Source organism: Temnothorax nylanderi, unplaced genomic scaffold (genome assembly GCF_030848795.1).
Source record: "Temnothorax nylanderi isolate EJ_2023f unplaced genomic scaffold, tnyl_v1.0 TNYL_tig0013_pilon, whole genome shotgun sequence".
Classification (NCBI taxonomy): domain Eukaryota; kingdom Metazoa; phylum Arthropoda; class Insecta; order Hymenoptera; family Formicidae; genus Temnothorax; species Temnothorax nylanderi.
The window spans coordinates 87,160-112,800 of record NW_027249075.1 but is presented as its reverse complement, the minus strand read 5'-3'; the positions used below and the strand labels follow the sequence as shown (position 1 = coordinate 112,800).

Here is a 25,641-nt window from a genome sequence, read left to right as displayed (position 1 = left end):
CGTTGAATAGCAGCTGTAAATCTCCCCGTCATCTCCTAATATCGTAACGTTAGGTACAGCGGTAATTAAATCGCCCGGAAGTCCCTCCACCAGCGGGTGAAGCGAAGTGAAGAAGAAAATTTTTTACTATCGCAAAATTATTTGTGGCTCAACAGGTAGTTTCCTTAAACCGAAACTTTCGCGAAACTCGTTTGATTATTCGGCAAACGCGCGCACGGCATTGGGCGATCGAATTTGTATGCCAGACGATATTTGGTTGTTACTGTTTCAAAAACGTCGTCGCCAGAAAGGCGACGCCTCGATTATCATTGCAATCTCGTACGGCGGCGTTTCGTTCGGGCTCGAATTATGCGAACCTTCGGTCTTCCGTCCTCCTCGCGCGCGTAAACACGCTGGTAGACGCGACGGGCGTTTACGGTATCGACGACCGACGGGGCGTCCGATAAAGGAGAGACACGGGATAGTTAAATAAGACAGAAATAAACTAGAACGGGTAAACGAAACCCGCGTGTAAGAAGAATGGAATTGGCGGAGGGAAAAAGAGGGCACGAGCAAGCCGGTGGACATTGCTAGATCCTTATAAAGAAGAGAAACGAGCTACTCGTGTCCTCTTCTCTCCGCTTGTGCCCTCTCCCTCTCTTTCTCTCTCTCTCTCTCTCTCTCTCTCTCTCTCTCTTTCTCGCTGCAACAATTCCCAAAGATATTTGAACGTTACGTTGTCATATAGAAAACTGTTCTTTTACCGTTTACTTTTTCAAGCTCGGTAAAATATTAAACAAATAGGTGTGACACATTTTGCATTTCGAAAACTCATGAAGATAACAAGATCGGGAGATTCAATATCGATAACGACGTGCAGCAATTTGCCCATTTAAAAATGAAAGACGAACCGGCGCGGCGCGGCGAGAGGCATCGCCGTCGAAACGATTGTTATCTTACGTCAATCTCGTCAAATTCGCCAAAAACACGACGGCACCGACACACGGCACACACGGAGGCGCGGACGAAGGTCACGTTTTTTAGCGATCCCGCGGCGCGGGTACGGAGAGGAACACGTTTCACACGGTGAAAGCGTAATCTCGCGGTGGCCTGCGAGTCGCGAGGAAAGCATTATGATCAGCCGCTGGGGGGAGCGGGGCGGGGCGGGGGGGGGGGGGTGGCACGTCACGGATGTGCACTCGGTCGCCGGCGCGGCACGGCGCGCCGATGCCACCGCTTCCCCCCGTCTCTTGTTCCTTTTTTTTTCCTCCGTTTCTTTATTTTTCTTTTTCTTCCCGCGCGCGTTTCTCATTATGTAAGACCGTCGCTCGCGGTCGGTCGCGCTCTCGGAACGGAGTCGCGGAGACGGAGAGTCCCGAGAGCGGCACGTACGTACAGCCGCGTTCGCCACACGTACGACGCCTCTCTAACCTTTAAAGGACAAGAGACCGCTCCCAGGCGACAACCGGGCGAAAATCGACCGACCAGGCGTACCGTACGGGGAACGAAGATCGAGAGAAACCTCTCGGCGAGAGAGAGAGAGAGCCGAGAAGCGAGCAGCGAGACCGGAAGAAGGAAGGGGAGAGGGCTTCCGTTTGACGTTTGTCTCGGTGGTGCCCTCCCTTCGGAAGATCGTGCCGGTCGATAGGGACCGTTGGCGTTGTTGTTTGGGGTGGACACAACAGGTAAACAAGATTTATGGATCGTTACTTACCGGCGGGCCGATGCGGTCTCCTCGCCCAGTCGTCCTCGATCAAGGGTGCGACTTTTCGCGCGCGCAGCGTCAAAGGGCCGGAAGCGACGATGAATAGGATCGGCAGCATCAGACCACCGTGGAGATGCATCTTGGCGACTCTCGGTCTCTCGCGCCGGCCACCCTAATCCTCTCTCTCTCTCTCTCTCTCTCTCTCTCTCTCTCTCTCTCTCTCTCTTTCTCTTCCTCTTCTCCTTCCGCCGGTTTATCAGCCGGCTAACTCTCTCGCACACGGTCCTGGCACTCGCGCTGGTGCCTTACGCATATAGCGCGTCCTCCTCCTCTCTCGCCCTCGCTCTCCCTCTCGGTCTCCTTCCTCGTCGTCGAAGCCCCGCGGCACTGGTCTATTAACGACCGTTCACTGCACAAAACTTTTCTGCACCACGTAATCTACCCCTTCGCGCTTCCGCCGAGAAAAACAGGGAGGGAGGAAAGAGGGTAAGAGGAAAAGCGTTTTGAAAGGCTGTGTATCTCGAACGAGCGCGTGAAGCGCCGCGGCCGCCTCTATTATTCCTATTCGGCGTGTCGGCGTGTCGGCGTTCGAGGTGGTACGCGGTACGTATACCGAAGGTCCAAGACGATCCTCACGTGCGGACGTTCCGCGTTACCGCGCAAGCACACATAGGAAACACACGAGCTCTCTCGCGCGCGCGCGCGCGCGGAGGGAACGAGGCGAAGCGAACAACTGGCGAGAAAGCCTCCCGGTCTCGCGCGCCGCGCTCTCTCGCAACGCAACTCCGAGCCCGAGCCGCTACTCCGAGCGATCTCTCGATTCGCGCTCCTCTCGCGCCTCGCGCCTCGCGCGCCCCTCCGCACCACCACCGGCCGGCCACGAGAGCGCGCGATACTGCGGCGCGCGTTTTATAAGGTGGTAGGTAGCGTAGTAGGTACACGGCCGCGCTACGAGAGCGCCCCGAGAGAGAGAGAGAGAGAGACGGTGAGACACGGGAGAGCGGAGCGGCGGCTGCTTCGTCGTCGTGTCGTCGTCGTCGTCCGCTCTTCTCTCTCTCTCTCTCTCCCTTCCTCCTCTTCGTCTCGTTTCGCGCCCCTGCACTCCGCCCTCTCTTGCCACCCGCGTGTGGCTCTCGCGTCTCTTATTCCCGTACCTCTTTCGCCGCTTCTTCTACCTCGCGGTGTTACGCCGGTTCGCGTCTGATCGCGTCTGCGACTCTGCGACTGACACACGGTGCGGCCGGCACCGATTTGATTTCCCGACCACGAGTTGCGCCGCGCGCGCCAAGCGTATCGGATAGCAAACGTCCGACTGACTGACTGACTGACCGCGAGCCGTCTGGTCAACTCCTCCCTGGTGGGAGGAGGAGGAGGAAGAGGAGGAGGAGGTGGTCCTCCCGCGCGAGCGCGCCCGTGCTCCCCGGTGCCGTGTCCTCCTCCGCGCGCGAGATCGCGAGATCGCGCGAGGAACCGGGAAGCGGGATCAGCGGGATCCGCTGTCGCGAGCCACGACCGAGTTTTCGGTCGCCCGCTCTTCGAATTCCGCGCGATCGCGCGCGTCACGCGCGTCACGCCTAATATAAAACGCTTTACCACTTTCGTACGGTTGCCCGCTCCCCCGCGGCGCGGACGACGACGGGCGACCCTCTCTGCCACCGACGCTTCTGCCAACGTTAGCGTCGCTCTGTCTGGCGTCGCGCGCCCGCTCCTCTCTTATAATAGTCCGCAGCCACGTGCTATATCGCGCGCTCTCTCTCTCTCTCCCTCTCTCTCTCTCTCTCTCTCTCTCTCTCTCTCTCTCTCTCTCTTTCTCTCAGCGAGGCGACCGATTCTTCTCGCGAGGAAAAAAAAAGATTCGCGCCGAACGATTATCGCCGCGATAACCGTTGCCGTTATCTCGTCAACGTACCCGAAAACGACATGCGATATAGAAGGTGAGCTTTTTCGGTTCGGTCGAGAGAGATCGGCGCTTTCCCAGATAACCGCTTCCGGTAGGTCTGCAATGACAACTGCCCGCAGGCCGCTCGGCTCCGTCTCTTTTATAGGGGACGGCCGAGAGTGCGTCGAGTGCGGCGCGACGGCGACCGCCGACTGGGGCTGGGGCCTGGGCCTGGGGCCCCCGGCTATGCCTCGCGCGCGAGCAAGGGTTAATCGAGAGAACTCGTGTCGTCCGGCGTGTGTTACCTCGATCGCGCGCGCGGTGGGTGTATAGCGGGTATAACGAATCGCCGTCCGGCAGCCCGAGAGGTGTGCGAGGTAATGCCGCGCGTGTGGGTGCGCCGATCGGCCCCACTACGTAGTACGTGCTCGAGCCTCGAGCAGGCCGAGCCGAGCCGAGCCGAGTCAGGCCGGGCCAGCAGGCATCTCCGAGCCGAGCGGCGGAGACGCGGAGAAGCGGAGATGCGTGCGTGCGTGCGTGCGTGCGTGCGACGGACACCGCTATCTGTCTCGTCATCCGCGCGTTCAGCAAGAACGGACATCGAGATGAAGAAGAGCGACCGCGAATCTGTAACTTGTTGAAAGACTCATCCTCGTATAATTACCCTCTCGTGGAGTTTCGAGAAGGAGAATATTTCCTACTCGCGCGGAAGTAATAATAACGGCACCGATATCAGCATCGTATTGTTATTATGTTAGCATATCCTCTTCGTTTCTTCCTCCGCTCTTATTTCGGAGCGCTACGCAACAAGAAATATCTTGGCCGCGCAAGCATCTAAATTTCGCCAACGGCGCAAACACACACCTGCAGTCTTGTAAAATTTATGCAGCGCCAGGGGATTAAATTCATACAGCAATAGCATGTTAAATCCGCCCGACGGAAGACGCTTTACAAAGCGTTATGTATACATATATATGTATATATATATTTATATATACCCCGAGAGAATGTTTAACGCTTTATATCGCGGTGGAACACCGCGCGCCCTATTCTTGGCACGTCGGGACCAAACAAACAAGGAATGAAAATATCATTTTGATTACGCGCGCGACGACATTCTCGTCAGACTTTGTCGGTGAAAAGGATCCTTGGTTATAAAAGTCTCGGAAAAAGAAGCTTAAGAAACGCTCGCTTCGCTCGATATTTCCTTTCGGAATTATAAAGTCGCGAGAGATTCCGAGTATAAACGCGCGACTGGACACGAGGCGAGAGCGGGAATTTCGAAGAACGGAAAGAACGCGGCGATAAATATCGGTAACGACGCATCAATGGTTCGAGTGTTGTGAATGGAGATGAACAGGACGCCGACGCGCGATAATCTTAATCAAATTCGTCGATTCATGGCGTGTCGAGATGACGTAGGCGTTGAATAAGCTCACCGCGCCTCGCGATGCAAATCCGTTTCGCGACGTCAATCGCATATTTTAAATACGCGGTTATACCGAACACAATAAGATCACGCGCCTGTTTATTCGCCTTTTCGCGACGAAAGTGCGTCGTGACGGACCCGTTGAGTAACAGACAGAAGATCGTCCGTGTATATAACAATCTCGCGCTTCTCCTTGACGCATGACGTGCGCGCTTGTAATTCTTATTTCTTTTTCATATTAGCCGCTCGCCGATTTCGAAAAATGCGGATTAGGTGCGAAAGGAGGCCGTACCTACGGAGGGAAGGGCGAACGCGTCAAGTGTGAGTACGTGGGACCTCAAGGTGAGAAAAGAAAAATGACGAAGAGGGGCTGAGAGGCAAACGCCGCCTCTTCTTGCGTTTGTTGGCGAGAGGGGAGACGGCGCTTTCGCAGATTCCATGTGAGATACCTGCCGGCATTCTTCGTCCTGCAGCAAAGGCATTAAGCCGGATGCACATTCGTCGTGGACGACGTTCGTTCGCGGTATTCGTTTTCCAAGAAAAATATCTTCCGCCTCGAAACGAATTTTACGGCAGATTTTGTTGACGGTTGTGCGAAGGGTCCGCGCGCTCGATCCGACATCCGACGTCTCCTCCCCTTCCTCCCTCCCACCTTATGGATGGTCTTCACGTTTCCATTCGTCGCGCCCTCGAATTATTATTCTTGCCGACTAATTGGATAGAATGTCGTGCGTTAAACCTATTTTGAAGAAAAGATCGCTCGGCTCGGGAGAGTTCTACGAACGGTGCCCGTCCGCGTCGGTGTGACGATTCTCGGGCGATGGAAAGAGAGAGGAAGAGGGGAAAAAAAGGTATCTTCGCGCCTGCCACCCCGTGCGCGACGTGGCGCGGCGCCGCTTTTATCGCCGGTGCGCATCGGATGACGAGACCGAGATGTTAGCACTCCCACGCCGTTAGGCCCGTCCATTTATCCCACCCGACGTACAAAACTCCACCCTCTCCGCCTTCATTCGGCATATCTCCGATCGCGAAATAAAAGGGGGGAAAAAAAGGAAGGTGAGGAAGGGAAGAAAGGGAAGGAAGGAAGAAAATAAGACGACGCACGATGGGACGATGGATCGAGGAGGCGCGACTCCCAACTCCCAATTTCGCCGGCGATTTAAGTCGTCATTGTACGGAGCCCCGTACGGGGCGGAAATAAGAAGAAATCGCGACCGTCTCGCAGGATCATCAGTCTCTATTGTAGGATTTTACGATGGAATTCTGACGGTGCATCTTGCGCGTTTTCACACGACACGGCGGCGCACACAGGTACGGCGCTCTGCCGCGCCGCGCCGCGGCCCCGTGTGCGTGAAAAAGAGCGCGCGGAACGTGAGCGAAACGAGCGCGCGGAGATCGGAACGCGCGAGGAACGCCAGGCGGGAAGGAGAAGGAAGAAAGGGAGAAAGGAGAGGCTTATGAGAGGATCGGCTTGAAAGGATGTGGCCTGGCCCGCGTCGACTATTCATAATCGAGAATGACAAATCTAATAGATTCCCGGCGATGCGGTCCGCCGCGCCGCCGCGAGTCGCGAGGCGATGTCCGGCGGAGATGATGGTGGTGGCGGGCGCGGGGGAAGGGAAAGAAATGAAGGGAAAAAAGTAAAAGTGGTTTTATTCAAGGCAACGGATGTAACGCTTCATCGAGTTCGGCCCGCCAACGATGAAGACGGCGCGCCGTCGCCGTCGCCGTCGCCGTCGCCGTCGTCACCGTCGACTCTTGTGTATTCCGTTGTATTTAACAATAATACTCACCCTCGGGGAATGCTGTACAAAAAGAAACCCCGACACGTGAATGAAGTCAAACTACTTTTACGACAAAGATTTTCGGACAATACTCATTTCGACCGTAACAACTCATAGTCACGGTCGGAATACTCGGAATGCAGATGGTTTAGTATTGTCATTGGCGCATTTAGTCGCACAGGCTAACCGCCGGACAACTGACCGAGGTATTCAGTTCCTTAGAAATCGAAACCGTAAACCGGAACGCTCGCTAATGCGCATGGGACAAGCGAATTATTCGGCGTTCATTCCCTGCATTATTCGCGCGTCTTGACCGTCACGCTGATTACGATTAAACTATTTGTCAGCCGACCTCACTTGACTCTAGGATTCAATAATTCTGAGGAATGTACGCGATGCGACGCCGACGAGAGAGAAAGCGCTCTGGAAATGATCCTCTTGAAAGTAATAACAGATAACAGATACAGCTCGAAACTAACAATTATCTCATACATAATTAATGTAATTGTATAATCAAATTAAGGAAAACGCCGTTAAACGATCAGGACTGAATCTTGGTTGCCTAATAATATTATTCGCGTGAATTTTACGTACAATTCTTCGCCTTAGCAACGATCGTTTTCCTTAATTTGATTGTACAATTACATTAATTATGTAGAGATAATTATTAGTTTCGAGTTGTATCTGTTATTATTTTCAAGAGGATCATTTCTTTAAATTTGATTAATTTGATATATATCATATATCGGTTGTATTTCACTTATTCATTGAATATAACTGTATATTTATAATTATTTATGCGATGTATATAAACTTATGTTTATATATTTATCACTATATTTATATAATTATTATTCATACAATTTTGTATTATATTGACATTTATGTGCGTATGCTTGTTATGCTTATTGCTCGCATGCGCGTACGTATGCATGAATGTGTACAGACGCGAGAGCATTCGCAGGCGATAAAATTGTAAGTCGTATATGTGTACACGTGTGTACAAGTGCACACGTATATGCAAGAAACGGACGCAATCAACGTTCGTTGGCATCGTTAACTTTAAACTCGACTTTATATAAACATCGTGATCTGCGCGTATTTACACGAAGACGATACGGAGATACAGCGTCGAGCTATATAATTTTTTATAAACAATAACGCGCAGAGAGCGATCTTCCCGCGACGTAAAATTTCCTGCTTTAATAACGGGGCTACGCATCTGATATACTGGATACCTCTATCGTGTGCTCTGCAAGAAAACCGGGTGCATCGAAAAAAAAAATATTAGTTCAGTCAGCAATTTGATGAATTACGTGACGAAATGTTTGCTTGAACGCACAATTGCGCCAAGTTCGAGACTTCTTCGGGGTTACGCGCGTCGCTTTCGCGAAATCTAAACTGCCATGCGGATAAGTACATACGTTTATAACAAGCGAGCGATAACGCGTATCTTTTGCGCTGTTAATTAATTATGACGAAAGTGAAAGCGCGGTATCCTCGTCCTCTCGCGACTACGTTTACTTCATTTACTCAAGAACGTCGCCAACGGTCGTTGTCGTTTACGTTCGAAGATTAATGGGGCAATAGACAGCGCCGTAAACGATCGGTCAGCGAGATAATACCACTAACGCGCTATAACGAAGCGCGTGTTTTTTGAACGCGAGCGGACGCGCATCGCATCGTATCGTCGCCTTAAATTAAACCTAAGGTCACCTCGACCTCAGACAGCGATATATCGGAGCACATCCTATACACTCCAAGAGAGCAAGAGAGAGAAGGAGAAAGAGGCGGTCTCTCGCCGCGCGATTTCGCGTGGTCTCTTCGCCTCACGTCAATCTCGGCGCTTGTTCCAATCGGAGAAAAAGCGGAATATCGTTTCGCCGTTCGCCTTCCTAAAAAGATTTCCGCCACCGATCGAGATCCGCGCGCATACCGTTCGCGTTATAAATAATCGAAGGAGAGACGTATTGTGTGCCTATATTTAGGTGAAGCCAGTAGTGCGTGCCAGTATCTTGTTTGAAGCGATCAGCGGAAACAGCCTTGTACTTGGAAATCATGACCGGTCCCCCGGACGCCCGACGCTCCGGCGCGGCGCGGCGCGGCGTGGCGTTCCTGCGGAACGAACGAGCGTCCTTCTTTCCGGCGCCAAGCTGCCGCGCCGCGGTACCATTCATCTCCGAGACAATATGTCTATCTACGACCCACGAGAAAACCAAAGGAAGGGATCGTCAGCAACCCCGAGCTGAATGAAGTTATCGCGCTGTTGCGCCGGCGTTTCACACCCATGTGCCCTCAACCCTCGGATTCTCGGCGTAATCCTGGCGCCGGATACAAAGTCACGTTCCACGATACCAGAAGGTTTTTTTCTGTAGAAAGGCTCTATGACCGAGGGCGAATCTTGACCATCGTGCCGAGACACGCAAATCCATAATACGATTTGTAACTCCATTTGGAACTCCCTTTAGAAATGCGGTCGAGGGGATCTTACCCCCTGCGCGACAACGTGGTGACTTTGTGGCGCCTTTCTCGGGACATCTGCTCGGGATCCTTGCGGGGACGGTCACATAAGCTATAGATATAGAAATACATTCTACCTAATAACATTTTAAAACGGATCTGAATGTACTTTTCTCTTTTGTGTGACAAATCGTGAATTTTCTCGGCGAACGGAAACCAACGTGCCGAAGTCTGATTGTTCGTCGTCTCAAAGTGTCTCCTTTATTCCCCCATCTCACGTGTCATTCATAAATGTTCGGAACCAAGTCTCGGAATGCGGCTCGAATAATAGCTCGGCGCATTCTTTCGCTTTTGATCGAACAGCTCCATTCGTCTCTTCGCTATACTACGTCATGGACAATTCTTGTGAGATTATCCGGGATTCAAAAGTTTTGCTTGTGACGAAAATTAACCCAAATATCTTGCAACAATTCACCTTCAATCATCTAAACTACAATTTACAAAAGCTGAAAATAAGCGAGACGTGATTTTGTCACTTAACAGAAAGATGTAAAGATTGAAAGGTCTAAAATTTTTTTAACTAAGTATCGCGACGAAAAATTTAAACCAGAATCTCTTAGAAAAACTTTAATCTTTCAACGGATATGTTTACTTTTTCAGCGAATTCTTTCGCAGAATCCTCGTACAATGCTAGGGTTTCGCATTTTTTTTTTACTAATTAACATGTTTTCGGTAACGAACAGTCGTTCAAAGAGATCGGGAAGATTTGGCGTCGTCCTTTGAACGGGCGCTATACATTTCTCACGGCTAGGCGGCTATCGGTGAGGAATATGTGTCATGTCGCGTAAACAGACTATAATAATATTACACTATAAATACACAGTCTCTCGTCGGCGAGACCGTGTGCAGGCGCCGGCGCCGACGGCCGCCGCCGGCCGTGTACATTACACGCGCCGAGGAGGCATTATCCGTCCTACGTATTCGTCGGTACTCGCTCTCTTATTCCCCCCTGTCCCCTCCGCTTTCCTCTACCCTTTTCTCTATCTTTCTCTCTCCCTCCCTCACGCATGTTATCTTTACCTTCCTCGGTTTATAACTCACGTCATTATTTTTCACTCTTGCCGCTTTTATACTCTCGACTCATCTCTCAAAATACTGCGTATTCCACGCTTAATATCCCTCTGTTCTCTTAAAGGGCTTTTGCCCTAGAATATTAATAAACGCTTTATCTATTTATCTCTCTCTCTCTTTTTCTCTCGTCTCCTTTAGCCGTGCCTCGCGGTCTCTTTCGCTTGTCGCGTTCATCTTCTCCCACGAGCCGACTTCTCGGGGGGCTCCGGCGTTCCTTACCAAACTGACCGGATCGCGCGACACCGCGGCGTGTAGTAACTGGCTTGGTTGAACGACCAACCGACTCGATCTCATCTTCCCATCTCCTTTCCGTCCTCTCGGGTCTTTCTCCCGTCGCCGCCCGGCGCGTAGAGGCGTGAGGCTGTGAGGCGAGCCGTCGACACGGCGCGACGCTTTATCTTGGAAGAAAAAGAAAAACGAAAGAGACCATCATTCTCCCCTTTCCGTCTGATTCGATTTCTTCGCGAATCTGGACGAACGCGCGAATGACGCGGTTTCCCTTCCCGTTCGCGTTTTTCTGCGCACGTGCTTATTTGTTGTAGGAGTTTATACGCGTGGCATGCGGATTGCCGTGTAGGTGTGCGCACGAGGAAGTATTATTCGCGTCCCACACATTCGGTCGTTATTATGGCTCCAACAACTTCTCTCTCTTTCTCTCTTTGTCGTTTTCTTTCCGACGGAGTTAAGCCGAGTGTGTATCTCACGCGTGTAAATTACATAGAGGAAGCGTAGCGGCGTCTCGCGTACATACCGATGAACGTAACTCCGCGACCTGGTGTATCCTCGGCGTACCGGGAAACACCCTGATCTCTAGGATCAAACGGTCATATTTCTTCCGTCGCAATTCGCAATCGCGTCGCGATCGACAGGCAAACAGGCTATCTCTCCGCGTCTCTCCTCTTTCCTCTCCGACCGTATATCTCGCGTTTTTCCGACATTTCTCATTCAAGCGAATCCGTCGTATTCATATGATTGGCCTGTGAGACTATATCCCCCAGTCGCGGTGTCGCGGCCGCGGATATTGCGACCATCGCGGCGCCACGATTACCATACTATTATCATAAATTCTAATCGGAAAACGCTGTGAAATTTAAATATCAAACGGCGCCCGGCGCGTGGTGTTTACCGAGACCGGGGAAAGGTGCCGGCTTTTTCTCGGCCGCGCGAGAGGAGAGCCGCGGCTTATCGTATTTGCATTAACGACCATCCGGCGTGAATTAATGGCTGATTATGCGACATTCCTGAATGCATTTACCAGCCGCGTGCGGCCCGTAATGCGCGCACACGCGCTATTCAATTAAATAGCCGGCAAGTAGCGCGTTTTCTCTCTTCAGGTGGCCACGCACGGACGTACGTCTAATTTAAGTCCGCGCAGCGCCCACGTTCTTACGTAGCGCGGACAAACCCACATGTCCGTAAAGACACGTTAAGCGCCGCCGCCGCCGCCGCCGCCGCCCGTCGCCGCCGATCCGAACGTTTTACGATCGCGCACGCACGTCGTTAAACGACGGGAATGTTGGCGCCGTCGCATGACTTCGCGCGCGGGCGCGCGCGCGCGCGCGGAGGTGGTACATAGCACCACACAGCGTACAGCTCCGGTCTCCGGGGAATAATGCAGCGCGAGCAGTCTGCGGCGCGCGAAAGATCGGACCACGTCCAATCTGGAGTAACAAGGAGCGAGAAGCATCCCCATCTCGTCCTCCCCCTCCCCGTCCCTCCTCCCTTGACCGCCGTTCGTTCCGTCGCCGCAGCTCTCCGCTCGCCTTACCTCGCCTCGCACCCCGCCGCCACCCGCCGTCTCGTTTCGCGTCAGATAAAACGAGGTGTCGGCGCCCACGCGCCGTATCACGCCACGGAGAAATTCTCTCCGCGAGCGTCACGAACTTTTGAACGCCGTCGTTTGACGACTTCGCGAAAAATTCGCGTCATTGTCTACGGGTTTATATTATGTTGCATGTACGGCGTTTGTAGACGATGAAATCCATTTGCGGATTTCGAGGACGCGATCGCGGCTCGCCGAGGAATTACGAACTCGTATCTTCTGCCTACCTGAAATCTTCTCGACGAATATGACGGAATTGAGGTGATCGGCAGAATTCACGTCCGCGAAAAGAATGCGCTGTTAGCCCCGAGAGAAAGCTTAATTTTCTCACAACTGCTTTTGATTGTCTGTCAAAATAATCAGATAGAAAAAAATTCTCATATCATTAAGTATAATATCATTTTTCGCGGTGAATTTCATCGAGAAAATTTCGCTTTGCTTCTGGTTTTCCGCGTAAGACTTGCGAGAATCGAAATAATAGCTCATAAAGATGTTTTCAAGTCGTAGGAGACAATGTAGCGTACATTGCTTTCTTAAGATTCTCGAAGAAAAAATGTAATATACATATAGGCGTGCGCGCTTTCTAAACTTCGCTCGTCACTTACTTCTTTTTTTTTAAATCCTGAATATACTATGTATTATACATTCAATACACTCTCCTCCTCTCTTTGCATTTCCGACGGCACCGGATATGCTATCCTACATATATAAATGCTATTTTATATATTACTTTCAAGTTTCAAATGAATTATCTATTCTCCGTTTTCAGAGCAAAAAGTTTACAAAAGTTGACAGACGTTCGCTTTAGTCGCGCTTTCTATATTTCGCGTCCGATCTTTTCCTTTTCCCTTTGAATACTGTTCATACCGTCAAATATAGACGCACGTACAGTGTATTTACGCATTCGAGATCCTGAATCACCCTCGAAAACCACGCGAGCAATGACAAGTAATGAGAAATAAATATCAATATATCTTCCTTCCTAATCGCATTTCCTCGCTCGTGCTAGAATTTAGAAACTGCAGGACTGAGGACATCCCGTATATGCATGTATACTTGTTACTCTCTTGGTGCGGAAAGTGCCGCGGAGGCGAACCAATCTGCAATATCTACCGGGATCCCACCGGCGGCTATTAGTTTCGCCAGAGAGAAGCCTGAAAGAGGCCATCCCGGCCTTTTTCCTGGGACCGTCGAAAGCCCCTGTACACTACCGCCAGTACATTCATTATCGAAATTGGTACTACGTGCTTTTCGACGGTCCCATGAAAAAGACCGGTGGGCCTATTCTGTAACTTTTAAGGCCAATATAACCATATGTAATATTTGCGTTGCGCAGATATTACATATGGTAACAAAGCTGCGCAATGACAATATAATGATAACGAAACTGTCGGGGGGATGGCCTCTCTCTCAGGCTTCTCTCTGGTTTCGCGCGACAACGCGCGATGGCGCGACGTGTCGTTCGAACGGTCGCGCGCGGCGGCCGCGAGCGCACCGCGCTGTCGGCTGTCGCCGCGATGTATGCGCGCCTCGTGATTTACGGGAGGAACGTGACTGAACGTGACGACGACGGCACGGCATTCACGGCAATGCGCCGCCGTCCATGCATGGCGACGATGAAATAACGCTTTCACGAGCGCGCGAAACGATAAATCGTGGAGAACCGATCAGCGGAGAGCACGGCAATGCGCAGCGTAATTGTGATGTGTCCGTGCAATACTGTCAACGGTCAGATCCTCGCTCTTCTCTGCAGATGTTTCTCGGTGAGTTGTTCCGCGCTCTCGTTCGCCCTACCTCCCTCCTCTCTGCCCCCCCCCCTCTGACCGCTCCTCGTGACCGCATGCCGCCGCTCGAACGCCTCGAACGAAAGTATGCGCTTCGCACGATTGTCGGAAGGAACGTCGCGAGACGAGACGAGACGCCTTTGTCGCGAACGATCGATAGCTCGCGAACAGTTATCGCGGCAGCGAAACCTCTTTTTCTTTCTCTTTTCCTTTTCATTCTTTATGACTATCTGTCCATTTCGGAACCTGACATATCGCGGTCCCGAAACGCGTCGGGCGAATTAGCGCGGCCCGCGATAAAAAGTTCGTCCCCGTCTCTCGTCGCCCACACACGAACACGCCTTTCCGTTTCGCGCGGCGCGGCAATACGTTGCAATCCGTCCGTTTTCGTTCTGCACTTTCTGCACCTCGACTCATACCGTCTTTGCGGGTCGAACGTATCCGCGTTCCGTTATATAGGTATGTCTCAACTGCACTCTTCCTGCGTTCAAAATAAAATTTTAAATATGTTTCCTCTCGCTTTGGTTCGCGCTTCCTGCATTTCTTCCCCTCTCCTCTTCTCCCTCTCTCACAGCCTGATCATATACGCCTGTCTCATTTTAAATGCCAAGCGCGATTAGAAAAGTAGAAAATAAAAGCGACGTGATCTGGTTTTCAATAATTCAAATATGGACTAAATAAAATAATAAGTATACAAGAACGAGGTCGATTATTCTACGAGTTAGCGAAAGATTTTTACATGAAACAAAAATATATATGGGATTTTATCTAAAGAACCGCGCGAGTTTATCGAAATCAAGCATTTGTTTCTACTGTTTCCGATCCTACAAATCGGTAGGAGAAAGCGGCGGAAAATGCGAAGGGCGTAAATGTACAACGATCGCTATTTTGATGGCAGAAAGTGCAGCAAACGTTTGCGCGCTGCACCGAAAATTTACACCCTGTTCGGCGGCGACGGTGGCGGCCGACGATGTTCTCGCGCTGATAGGTTAGGGGAAGTGTTGGCCGCTGCCTCGTCTCTGTTTATCCGCGTTACCGAGGTGTCCGCGTCCCGCCCGCAGGTTGTCCCCAGCGCCCGCTCGACCGCGATGAGAAATTCGTAGCGGAGGTTAGACGCCGAGGTAACTGTCGATCGATCGGACGTGACAGCGCGGACGAGGCGTGGGATTTTAAACGTGGGCTTTTAAAGTCCTCGCGGCCTCCACGTCGATTTCCGCCGAGCCTGACACGATTACGACGAGCCCCTCGTATTTATTCTTTTTTTCTCTTTTCTATGTTCGCCGCGACAGACCGGTCGGTTACCGTTGGTTTCGCGCGTCCGTGAGATACGATACATGATACCGAGACGGACTTTTGTTGAACGCGTTTTGTCAAATATATTTCTTATATTCCTACTGTTACGGAGGTCCGCGGTGACAGAATGACACAGTGACGTTGTTAAATAAGTTTGATAGATTCAGGTTCTGACAGACCGTTAGTATACCCGTGCATTTTGTTACAGGTGCCAGGTGCCTAGAACACAGCCTGCAAAATGGGAAAATTGTTGTCGAAGATCTTTGGCAACAAGGAAATGCGCATCCTAATGTTGGGATTGGATGCGGCGGGTAAAACTAGTATCCTTTGCTACGTTGTTAATCTCAATTCCATAAACATATAATTTATTATCTATACTCAGTCTGTTTTAATTGATTTTTTCATATGATATACATTTATATAACTTATGCAAGATGTATTTCAATTTGACCGTTTTATGTATTCATTTCCTTAATGAAATTATATCAGCAATATTGTATAAACTTAAACTAGGACAGTCTGTGACAACTATACCAACTGTAGGATTCAATGTAGAAACAGTTACCTATAAGAATGTTAAATTTAACGTGTGGGTGAGTATCGAGCACTTTCACGAGAATCTGTAGAGATCACCTAAAGAATTACCTTAACCTCGTTTGTGTTATTAATCATATGAAATGTTTCTGTTTATTCAGGATGTAGGTGGTCAAGATAAAATACGTCCGTTATGGCGTCATTACTATACAGGAACGCAAGGACTTATTTTTGTAGTTGACTGCGCGGATCGGGATAGGATCGACGAAGCCCGCCAAGAACTTCATCGAATCATAAATGACAGGGAAATGCGGGATGCGATCATTTTAATATTCGCGAATAAACAAGATCTTCCGGATGGTAAGTTGATATTTATGGTTTTGTGTTGGTTGTAAATTAATATTTTTTAGTAGTTTTTAGTAAGTAGTGTGGCACATTGTATATATGTGCTACAGATATCTTTACATGGCTTAGCACAATATACTAATTTTCGCCTATACTTTTGTTTTCCTTTAGCTATGAAACCGCACGAAATACAGGAGAAACTGGGTTTAACTAGGATACGAGATAGAAATTGGTACGTTCAGCCATCTTGTGCCACAACGGGAGACGGGCTTTACGAGGGCCTTACGTGGTTAACCAGTAATCATAAATTATGAGCAAATATTTATTTTTTCACAAATTAGCTATATATACAGAGAATACACGTTTGCTTTGTATTTTTTATTTTTAATTTATCATGTGGAGGCTCCCGTTAAGACGAACAACTGACAATGATACATTTGACGACATCTTTTTTACGAGTAAAGTTATCACAGGTGCAAAAGGGGGAAAACAAACAATATAAAGATAACTATTAATGGTGTGTTCCAATAATACTGATACTAGATGAATAGTAATTTATTGTAAACGAGGTACCAAGGGACGTGACCTTTGTTATGCTAGCTATTTATCTTATTTCATGGAAATAATTATTGAATAGAGTTACGCTAGCGGGTTTAATATCGCTCTGTACATGTAACATATTCACACAAGTGTACTGTTTCATGAGACACACAAGTTGTACAAGTTTAAAAAGAAAAAGAAAAAATTTACGAGAATCTAGTTATGATATTACGAGGTTCACAGATTCACAAGGATTGGTATACTGTATAACTTACCTTTGCAGGATCATATCTAATATCTATGTAACTGTTATTTGAGCGGAGTTGCGTTTCTCAAGCGGAAAGTACCTCAAGTTTTTTAACGAAACGCGGCTAGATTTTTAACTTCGCAATATCTTGTTGTCAAAAGGCTATCTCTAATGTGTATTATATAATATTCATACATACATATAGCCCGTGAGTATAATACGTAAATAAATTTACCATACCTACATTGAGGCTTTATATAGTACAGCGAGATTATTTCGTTGGTAAACATTTTTGCTATTTAGAGTTCTGTGCCGAAAAATTGCTTTTAATTTTTTTTTTCTTTTTTTGGATAATGTCTTCCAACGCGCGTATTTTAATTAGCTCCCTTAATTAGCATCTTTTTCCGTTTATCTTGATCACGGGTGGTCGAAATGCGATAATATCTAATCATCAGACTTATTATGATTACGCACAAGTCACAGAGTATAGGAAGCAATGCAATAAGGAGTTATCGGTTTACTGATATTGTGAGCTCAAAAACAAAAAAAAAGCGAGGAAAGGAAACAATGTTACAAAGAACGTAACAGCATTGAATCTGCCAATATTTTTTACTGTTTAAGTGAGTATTGGATAATAAAGCATATTAGTATTAGGTCGCAACGATCGGATCGTTAAGAGCAACATTTTAAACGGATGAGATAAATGTTTCCGTTTCATTTCTCATAGCATAATCTATAAAGTAAGACTAGTAAGAATATACTTCGAGATTCATAATTGATTCATAGAAGTTTACGAGTGTTCAAAATGTTTGTGTATGATTATCGAATCAAATTGAGTTACGAGTAAATAATAGCGATGATATACCTTGTAATTCATGGATGCATTGACACCTTATTTACATTCCATGGTACATTAGCGAATTAGACTATTAGAGAAACATTTTTAGTTATATGAATGATCTTCACAATTGGATTATAACAAGAGATCTTTCCAGACGTAAGTTTGTACAACTTTCCCAACATCCGTACCATTAATATTAAGTACTCATTTAACTCACTTAAGAGATGGTGTGAATGTTGAACGCATCGTCTGTATAAAAATCATAATCAGGCTTTGGAAATGCTGAACTGTTTTCCAGAGAACGTTAGATATATTACCTAGCACTCTATGGTCACGTATTTGTACAACTTCATGAACGTAATCTCTACATTTTTTAACACTGTTTCAAGCATCGGTATTATCATGTACTCTCTCTCTTTAATGATATAAAAAAATATATGTAATTGTGTTACGTTTTATCATCAGCTTTAGCAGAAGCCATTTTCTCATTAAATGTGATGTTATGATGTTAATTGACGAAGTTTTATGTATATAAATATGTTTGATATATTCCAGTTTATGTCGAGCGTCTTATAAGATCCACATATCCATACTAATATGCTATAAAGAAAAAAATACAAATACTAATACAAATAATATAAAGAAAAAATACAATAACGAATTACATATACGCGAAAAGTTTCTCGAGGACTAATAGAAAATATTATTTCACGGCAGTTTTGATAAAAAAAAAGGTTATATAGGCAAGGAAAAAAGTCGCTCTAAAAAGACAATATAAGTTCCAGAAGGAAAATTAAATTTAAATCTCTTTACATATATCTGTTTATTAAATAAATAAACTATTTCACTTTTTAGCATTGAAGTATAATAAGTCAGAGATAATTCTAAATTATCAACTATTTTGCTTCACTAATATCCAAAGCCTGAACGTAGCGAGAATTTTACAGCATTAAAGAAAAACCTATGATTAGTTTGTAGGAGTAATTACTGTAATTTTGTTACTACACGGCCAATTATGTCCAGTAGCAATTTAATAAATTAATGTGTTGTAGAGTTAAAGATAAGTTTCAGAGATAAAATAATGAAAAGGCCAATGAAAGATTACAAATCTTGGACTCTAAAATACGTAGTTTCCAAACTCAGTTCGGTGAACAAATTATTTGGACAAATAGTTTTGTTACGATATTGCGTTGCACTGTCTTGCAGAATAAAATATTCGTAAATATTTAGAGTACAGATGTATCATTTGATACAATTTTTAGGTAATTTGATATTATCAATGTTACATAGAGACCCTAAAAGTTATTGCTATTGAGAGATTGATGCGCTGGAGATTTTTACTCAAGATACTCAAGAAAAAGCATACAATAACGTGTCATCCCTTTTATTTATACATACACATATAGATATATATACCTATTCTTTCGGTTAGAAGGAAGAATATCCAGGTGTGATTTGCCATTTAGAAAATAAACGACATTTGATAAGTACGAAATCCTTATCAGGGGCCATACAAAAAAAATTTAAGGCTCATTAAAGCGGAGTAATAAGGAATAATATTACACGTGAATCGACGCTGTCAGCTTACACATTGATCGACGCTATCAGCCAGAGAATTCCTAATGCACCACGATCGTGAATAGAATACATCCATGAACGAAATATCTGCCTTAGAAGAAAGGAAGACTTAGCGCAATAAAGGAGAAAATCAATACTGTTCTGTTAATTTACATATTTGCTATTTATTCCTATTGTTTGAATAGTCTATAGTATGTTACATTCTTAATTATATGGCCCTCGAATGTTATATTATAAAGCTATTTACATGTAATTATTCAAAATAAATTATAACTAATACTTTAGGAATCTTCATTAGATCAACGAGTAATCCGTATTCTTCAGGATAGGAAGAGCGGATTGTTCACAAAGAATTTCGGGCATTAAAATAATTTCAAGCATTAGGAGCATTTATATATACTGGTGCAACAGGAGCTTTTTGGTTTATGGTGTGTATATGGAATATAAATATATAATAAATGCAATATATAAATATATAATAGCAATTTTTACGAAATCGGAAATCGACGAAGCTAGAAAGTATATATGTACTTGTATATTACTATCATTTTTGTATAATAAAAATTTCTTCAAATTGTGCATTCTGCGGTATATACATATGTACCATGCAATGGAACGCGCAGCAACTTATAATAATAATTTCTGGGTATAGAAGATAACACTAGAGATACTTTACAGTTTAATTCTTTTATTAGTATTTTGATATATATTATTCCCAATTTACATAAGACTGAATTAATAATAAAGTAAAATAAATAACATTGTTAAAATTCAGCGAACAGTCATGGTTTTACTATTTCGATAGCCAATATGATTAGTTTGAATAAAACGAGATATTAACCATCACATTATCTTTCATGTTTTTCACTTTAGCTTCGGAAATACTTGTTATTGTAAATCGAAGTTTAATCACATATATAATCTCAAAGAAAAAGAAAAAACACGTCCATATGGTTAATGCGTGTTCTACTTTTTTACAAAAATAAAACTATATAAAATAGAATTTTAAAGCAGGTAAATATTAAAATATCAATTTTTTATGACAATATCGTCATATTAAAAAAAAAAACTTTCTTAAATTAACACTGCAATGCGTATAGATCATATATATACATATATCTTTTCATTGTGTAAAATCAATGTGGCAACATTTTGAGTTCTTAGTTACCACGGTAATCGCATGTTAATACTGCAGTTCAATTGCAAATTCGCAGATTCACAATGAGATTCGTATAATCGTGCACTTTCGCGTTCGAGAGATATCTTTTGTATATTAAAAATAAGCTAAAGTTTTTCATCGTACCAATTCGCGTGTGGTCTAACTGTATAGATTCTAAAATACCATGTATATGTTAAAACATTTGTGATATATACATTAGAGCTACAGTTAGTACATTGTAAAAGCGTTCTTAGGGCTATATGAGATTCATATACAGAATACTTAATAAATATATTTAATTGTGACTTATTTGGTTCGTGATCGTGATTCTCTCGGAGATTTCAATTCGATTAAGATAGCTTAAACACGAATATATCTGATCAATTTTGTAACGTACTTAAAAAATTGTTCTACTGTACAATCAACAACACGATTATTGTATTCCCAATTTGATAGACATCTCAAATACTTCCTATTTCGATATAATCTTGCACGGATTTATAATAAATAGTTGGATGCTATCTGCTGGGCCGCTGCTCCTCCACAAGCGCTATCAATCGTTGCCGCGTTTTCTTATTGTTTTGACACGTCGCCGAAATCAGACCGATTAAATGTTTAACTGAATATTCCTGCAAGGCGTAATCATGCATTTTATATGCTATTGTAGGCAGAGAATAAAAAATTGCCAATATCCTACATACGTAATATTTATATATGTAAATACCTTGTGCTCCTTAATCCATTCTTCGAAGCTATTTTCAGGAAGATAGTACGCTTTGATGTACAATTCAACATACTCCCTATGCGGCATAGGTCTCAACGACGTCACTTTCTCAAACTTTGACTTTAGCTGCGTGAAATCGAGTTGCATTAAAGCTCTACCGCCATTTGAACACTTTTTAGCATTGGAAAACCTAAAGCGACAAAATTACATTTTCGTCAGTTGAATTTAATTCCTTTAGAATATTAAGTACTCTTAAAATATGTAGATAATAAGTTCGTTGTACCCTTCCACCAAGGTGTGTGTGATTAAGTGAGCCACATTTTCCCATACTGCATTACATATATTCGCATTCAAAGGTATATACGTTCCAATAGTATTAAGTCTCTCGTTCAAAATGCACACTTCCTGTAAAAGAATGTCAAACAATATTTTCAATATCATAATTGACAATACTTAATAGTAAACTATTTATCGCAACACGTACCTGGATTAGCGCATCGATATAATTACTGTGTTGAGACATGACGTCCGTCACCTCCCAATTAACTTTGTTCATCAAATTCAAAATATTTACAACGTCAAACGCTTGCGACGTTACTGCCATATAGACTGGCTTTCTTAAGTCTGCGGCAGACGCTATCGTTTGCATATAAAACTGATGTAAAAATCCTCTCTGAGGACTGCTGGCAATGAGATGCTCTAAGTAAGACCTTAGGCCTTCGTACTGCTGTCCTAAAAATATCAGAGACTCGACAGCTACAATACGTTCCGTTAATCCGTGAAGTTTCTCGGGCTGTGACAAATTCACAATGGATGAAAGCTGTGGTTGTCTTACTTTATCGTAATTAGCATTGCCATTTTCTTCCATTGTATCATTCTCAGAGATAATCAGAGTTTCTCTGATTCGCGTTAAGGATAATTTTAATTTCGGACTGTATAACGAGTCGCTATTGATTTGCTGAAAGAAGATAGAGAACCGTATTCTAAATCACGTTCCAGTCACGCGAGCATAGTTAAGAATTAAGAATCGTAACGTGAACTTACGAGATCCGACGTAAAGAATAAGTGTACTGTGTAGAAGCACAGCTCGAAAAATTGTATCATGCTCTGTATGACAGTAACCGCGATTGATCGTAAAAGCTTCGACATCTGTAGATACTTGCCGCACACTCTCAGTATGCTTAACGTCGTGTTTGTGACCATAGGTCCAGACTGTTTGAGTTTGCACTTCTTTTTATTAACTTTCGTATGATCTGGCTCGTCGACATATTCATGCTTCAATTCATCGGGAATATCCTCATCGGACTCGTCCGAAAAATATGCAGGTTCAATCTAGACAAGAAAACGTGAAAGATCAGTAACATAGATTAATCATTTTGGCAGCGTTAAAATGTATTAGTTTAATGATTTTCCTACATCATGTATTAAAATATCTTCATCCATAGTATCATCCAATCCTATTGTGAACGGTGACAAACCGCCCTCCAGATATTTTTGCAGGTCTCCTGCGACTCCCGTAGAATTATCGCTGTCGCTTAAGGTCGAGCTATCTAAGCTATTCCATGCTTTACAGTTATTGAGCGAAGGTTTCAGACTTCGAAATTCCAACAATTGAGTAGCCATGAAATCGGATTTTACAGGACACAACTCCCAGCCGTCGTTTTCCAAAAACATTTTCAATTCATCCAAACGAGAGGCGTGATAATGAGAAAAGTAAGATAGGGACTGCTTTTTTATGGACTCTTGCAAGTTCTCCGATTTGAAACCACAGAGATCTTCCCCAATTTCCATCAACCTATAATTCACCAACAGTTTAACGGATGATTCTGGTTTAGTACCAACTGACAATTATCATTATACATTATCAATTTGCTTACCTGTTAACTATACCCAATACCTGAACAAACTGTTCAAACTTGGTATTTGTCAGATCTGTGTTCGTTAAATATACTGATATCTTCATCTCCACATCGTGCCATACTCGGACCATACCATTCTCTAATTTGTGTTTGACATAGTGCTTGCTTCTAGTCGCCTCTAAATCCTTAACATCAGATTTACACTCGACTTTATCCTCTTGCGCGTTATGCCAATTTACAATTAAATGATACGAATTCAGTATTGTCCACAATGATTTGCACAGTTCCGTGAGGCAAGCTATACATTTCTCACGAGGCACAGCCTGACACAATTGTTTATATTGTCTTTTCATGTCACCTCCTGCATAGCGATAGATAATGGCGAACGCCGTGTTATGAATGGCAGCAGTGAAATGCAAGTGCAATTGATCCATGGCAGATTGAGTCTTCCCTAATAACGTATAAGCTTCCTGAATAGAAGAATACACCGCGACATCGAATTCAGTGCACATTTTAGAGAGCGTATTGTCTAAGGTCCTTTCCGCTTGATCCAAAATATTTTGTAAGTTTGTATTCAGCTCAGCGATACAATGGAAATGCTTGTAAGTCTGAGCGGCACTCTGGCACTCCAAAAGAAGCGATATAGCTCCAGGATAATTCCCTTCATCCAGAAGCTCTTTCAAACGATTCCCCGTACATTGCTATATAATGTGATACAAAGTCAGAACTTAGCCTCTTATAAGGCGTATATATATATTTTTTTTTAACGACAAATGTGTAAAATATAAATTAACTTACCAGGGTCTTTATAGTATTTAAACTATTTAACAGTTCTTGGGTCACTTGTCGTCTCTGGTAATTAGCTAATATGCCTAAGCTCGCTTTAGTAAACTGTTTCTCAGCTAATTTCAGATCTGCTCTTCCCATCTTACATATTTCTAAGACGTCCTGCAGTTGTTCCTGCATCAGGTAAATCCTGTCAAATTCTGCTTTACAGGCACTCTGTTTCTGCAAGATAAGCTGCAACACTTTCTTGGAGACAACTTGATGTTGTTGCTTGAGTTTCTTATAACATTTCTCAATTTCCTTAGAGTGCAGTATCATTGGCAGTTTCTTCAGTTCGTAGCGCGACGAATCAAAGCTACCATCGGTATTGAAGTAAACGTCTTCGATAGAGTCCAACACATCTTGATCGGGTATAGGCTCGCTCTCCGTCGATTGATCAGCCTCGGAGCAGAGGTCTTCACATTTTTGTAATTCAGGTGGATTAAGTAGATCGGGATTCAAACCCATAAGCGGCACTTTAGTTGCATTCTAAAAAAAAATGATAAACGATTATGGATTTTATCTTTTTTAACAATAGCATAGCTAATATTCAAATCAAATGTTATTTCTTTTAATTTTAGCTAACAATCAGGAGTGGCTAATATCAGTACAGATTTGTCGAGACTGAATAAACTTTTTCAAATACATATAGGGTGATTATACAGGGTGTGATTATAATTTATATATATAATTCAATACGGGTCTTGAAATATAAATATTGAATTATATTCTATATCTAAATTATATATATATATCATGACATAAATATAACCGTTATGAGGCGTAATATAAATGATATCAAAATGCTAAATCCTTCAAACTGTTATTTTATCAATAATGGTTCTTGTTAAAACCAATTACGAGGATAAGGAAAACGCCAAGTAAACGCAACGTAGTTTGACAGCGAAACGTCAAACGTTGTATTGTACACATCATTTCCGAGTCGTCGCATAACCTCACTCCTGAGCAGCGCAGCGAACGGAGCCACGCTTATGCACCTCGCGTGTTACGATAATCGCGTATTCGTGAACGACGGGCTTACCTGCTTGTTAATGAGGTCGAAAAATTTTATCTTCAAATCCTCCATGATGTCGGACTGCATCGCGATCGTCAGGCCAGACGCATTCTCGTCTGTTTATACGACCGCAATCGGCTGATCCGCTGATCGGCTGATGCGCCGTACGCCCTGCGTTACCGTGACATTTCTAAGGAGCAGGAGCGGCATAATAATAAATCTCGACGGTACATCGACGGCCCCTCTCGAATCGCGGACTCTGATTCGAATCCTTCGAGACGAAAGGAGAATCGATCGCCCGCTCTTGTCAACGTACTTATGATATGAAACGGGCGATAATACCGAGATGTTGCCCGACGTCAATTCCTATTGAAGTTGGTCAAGTATACACGTCGATACTCGCAGCGAAAACTTCAAGTTTCCAATAATGAATCTTGCAAACGCCGCTACATTCAGGTATGTGCGAAGATTCGGCTCGAAAAGCCTCGATACAAATTATGAGCTAAGTATTTCGTTCCTAGATTATAATATTTATAATAAAAATAGGAAAAAAGAGAAAGAATCTGACCCTTGGTCGCATTTCAAACGTAAGTTCTCGTAGACACATGGTAGAGCATATAGATAATATTCGTATTACGCAATGAAGATTTTTAAAGAAGCAGATGGTAAAAATAAAATGGCGAGATCGCACAGTTAATTATAATTGCA

At 44.7% G+C, this 25,641-nt stretch overlaps 3 protein-coding genes across 8 annotated transcripts in view; 1 reads left to right on the top strand and 2 right to left on the bottom strand.

The window, feature by feature from the left end:
• Positions 1 to 2,980, bottom strand: part of Sog (short gastrulation) — a 28,629-nt gene extending 25,649 nt beyond the window's left edge. Inside the window, exons 1-2 of one of the 5 annotated variants that reach the window (XM_071697637.1) lie at positions 2,839 to 2,980; positions 1,694 to 2,076 (exon numbers count right to left, since the gene is read on the bottom strand). In XM_071697637.1, the coding sequence (XP_071553738.1) occupies positions 1,694 to 1,823 (130 nt within the window). In that variant the 5' untranslated portion in view covers positions 1,824 to 2,076; positions 2,839 to 2,980. Of the gene's footprint in view, positions 1 to 1,693; positions 2,136 to 2,838 lie in introns of all 5 variants that reach the window. The other 4 variants (XM_071697634.1, XM_071697633.1, XM_071697636.1 and 1 more) reach the window with 4 other exon arrangements.
• Positions 2,981 to 13,715: 10,735 nt separating this feature from the next.
• Positions 13,716 to 19,930, top strand: Arf51f (ADP-ribosylation factor 6). 2 transcript variants are annotated; one of them, XM_071697602.1, is made up of 5 exons: positions 13,716 to 13,952; positions 15,475 to 15,586; positions 15,756 to 15,859; positions 15,962 to 16,160; positions 16,317 to 19,930. In XM_071697602.1, the coding sequence occupies exons 2-5, from the start codon at positions 15,505 to 15,507 to the stop codon at positions 16,457 to 16,459; spliced, it is 528 nt and encodes a 175-aa protein (XP_071553703.1). In that variant the 5' UTR covers positions 13,716 to 13,952; positions 15,475 to 15,504; the 3' UTR covers positions 16,460 to 19,930. The 2 variants fall into 2 exon arrangements, with proteins under 2 accessions (XP_071553703.1, XP_071553702.1); XM_071697601.1 differs by lacking the exon at positions 13,716 to 13,952 and adding an exon at positions 14,917 to 15,094.
• An 89-nt stretch (positions 19,931 to 20,019) lies between these two features.
• Positions 20,020 to 25,424, bottom strand: Vps50 (vacuolar protein sorting 50). The gene is made up of 9 exons (XM_071697586.1): positions 24,961 to 25,424; positions 23,892 to 24,407; positions 23,112 to 23,794; positions 22,651 to 23,029; positions 22,279 to 22,566; positions 21,719 to 22,192; positions 21,518 to 21,639; positions 21,235 to 21,424; positions 20,020 to 21,139 (listed from the first exon to the last, which is right to left on the bottom strand). Exons 1-9 carry the CDS (start codon positions 25,018 to 25,020, stop codon positions 21,029 to 21,031), a joined length of 2,823 nt encoding a protein of 940 aa, XP_071553687.1. The 5' UTR covers positions 25,021 to 25,424; the 3' UTR covers positions 20,020 to 21,028.
• Positions 25,425 to 25,641: the final 217 nt, after the last annotated feature.

What these genes read in the sequence shown, in the direction of transcription:
- Arf51f (XM_071697602.1), top strand. Translation starts at nt 15,505, where the DNA reads ATGGGAAAATTGTTGTCGAAGATCTTTGGCAACAAGGAAATGCGCATC. An exon ending in GGATGCGGCGGGTAAAACTA is followed by an intron (nt 15,587 to 15,755) that starts GTATCCTTTGCT and finishes AAATTATATCAG; the next exon opens with CAATATTGTATAAACTTAAA. An exon ending in ATGTTAAATTTAACGTGTGG is followed by an intron (nt 15,860 to 15,961) that starts GTGAGTATCGAG and finishes CTGTTTATTCAG; the next exon opens with GATGTAGGTGGTCAAGATAA.
- Vps50 (XM_071697586.1), bottom strand. Translation starts at nt 25,020, where the DNA reads ATGCAGTCCGACATCATGGAGGATTTGAAGATAAAATTTTTCGACCTC. An exon ending in GTATTGGGTATAGTTAACAG is followed by an intron (nt 23,030 to 23,111) that starts GTAAGCAAATTG and finishes GGTGAATTATAG; the next exon opens with GTTGATGGAAATTGGGGAAG. An exon ending in ACACACACCTTGGTGGAAGG is followed by an intron (nt 21,425 to 21,517) that starts GTACAACGAACT and finishes TTGTCGCTTTAG; the next exon opens with GTTTTCCAATGCTAAAAAGT.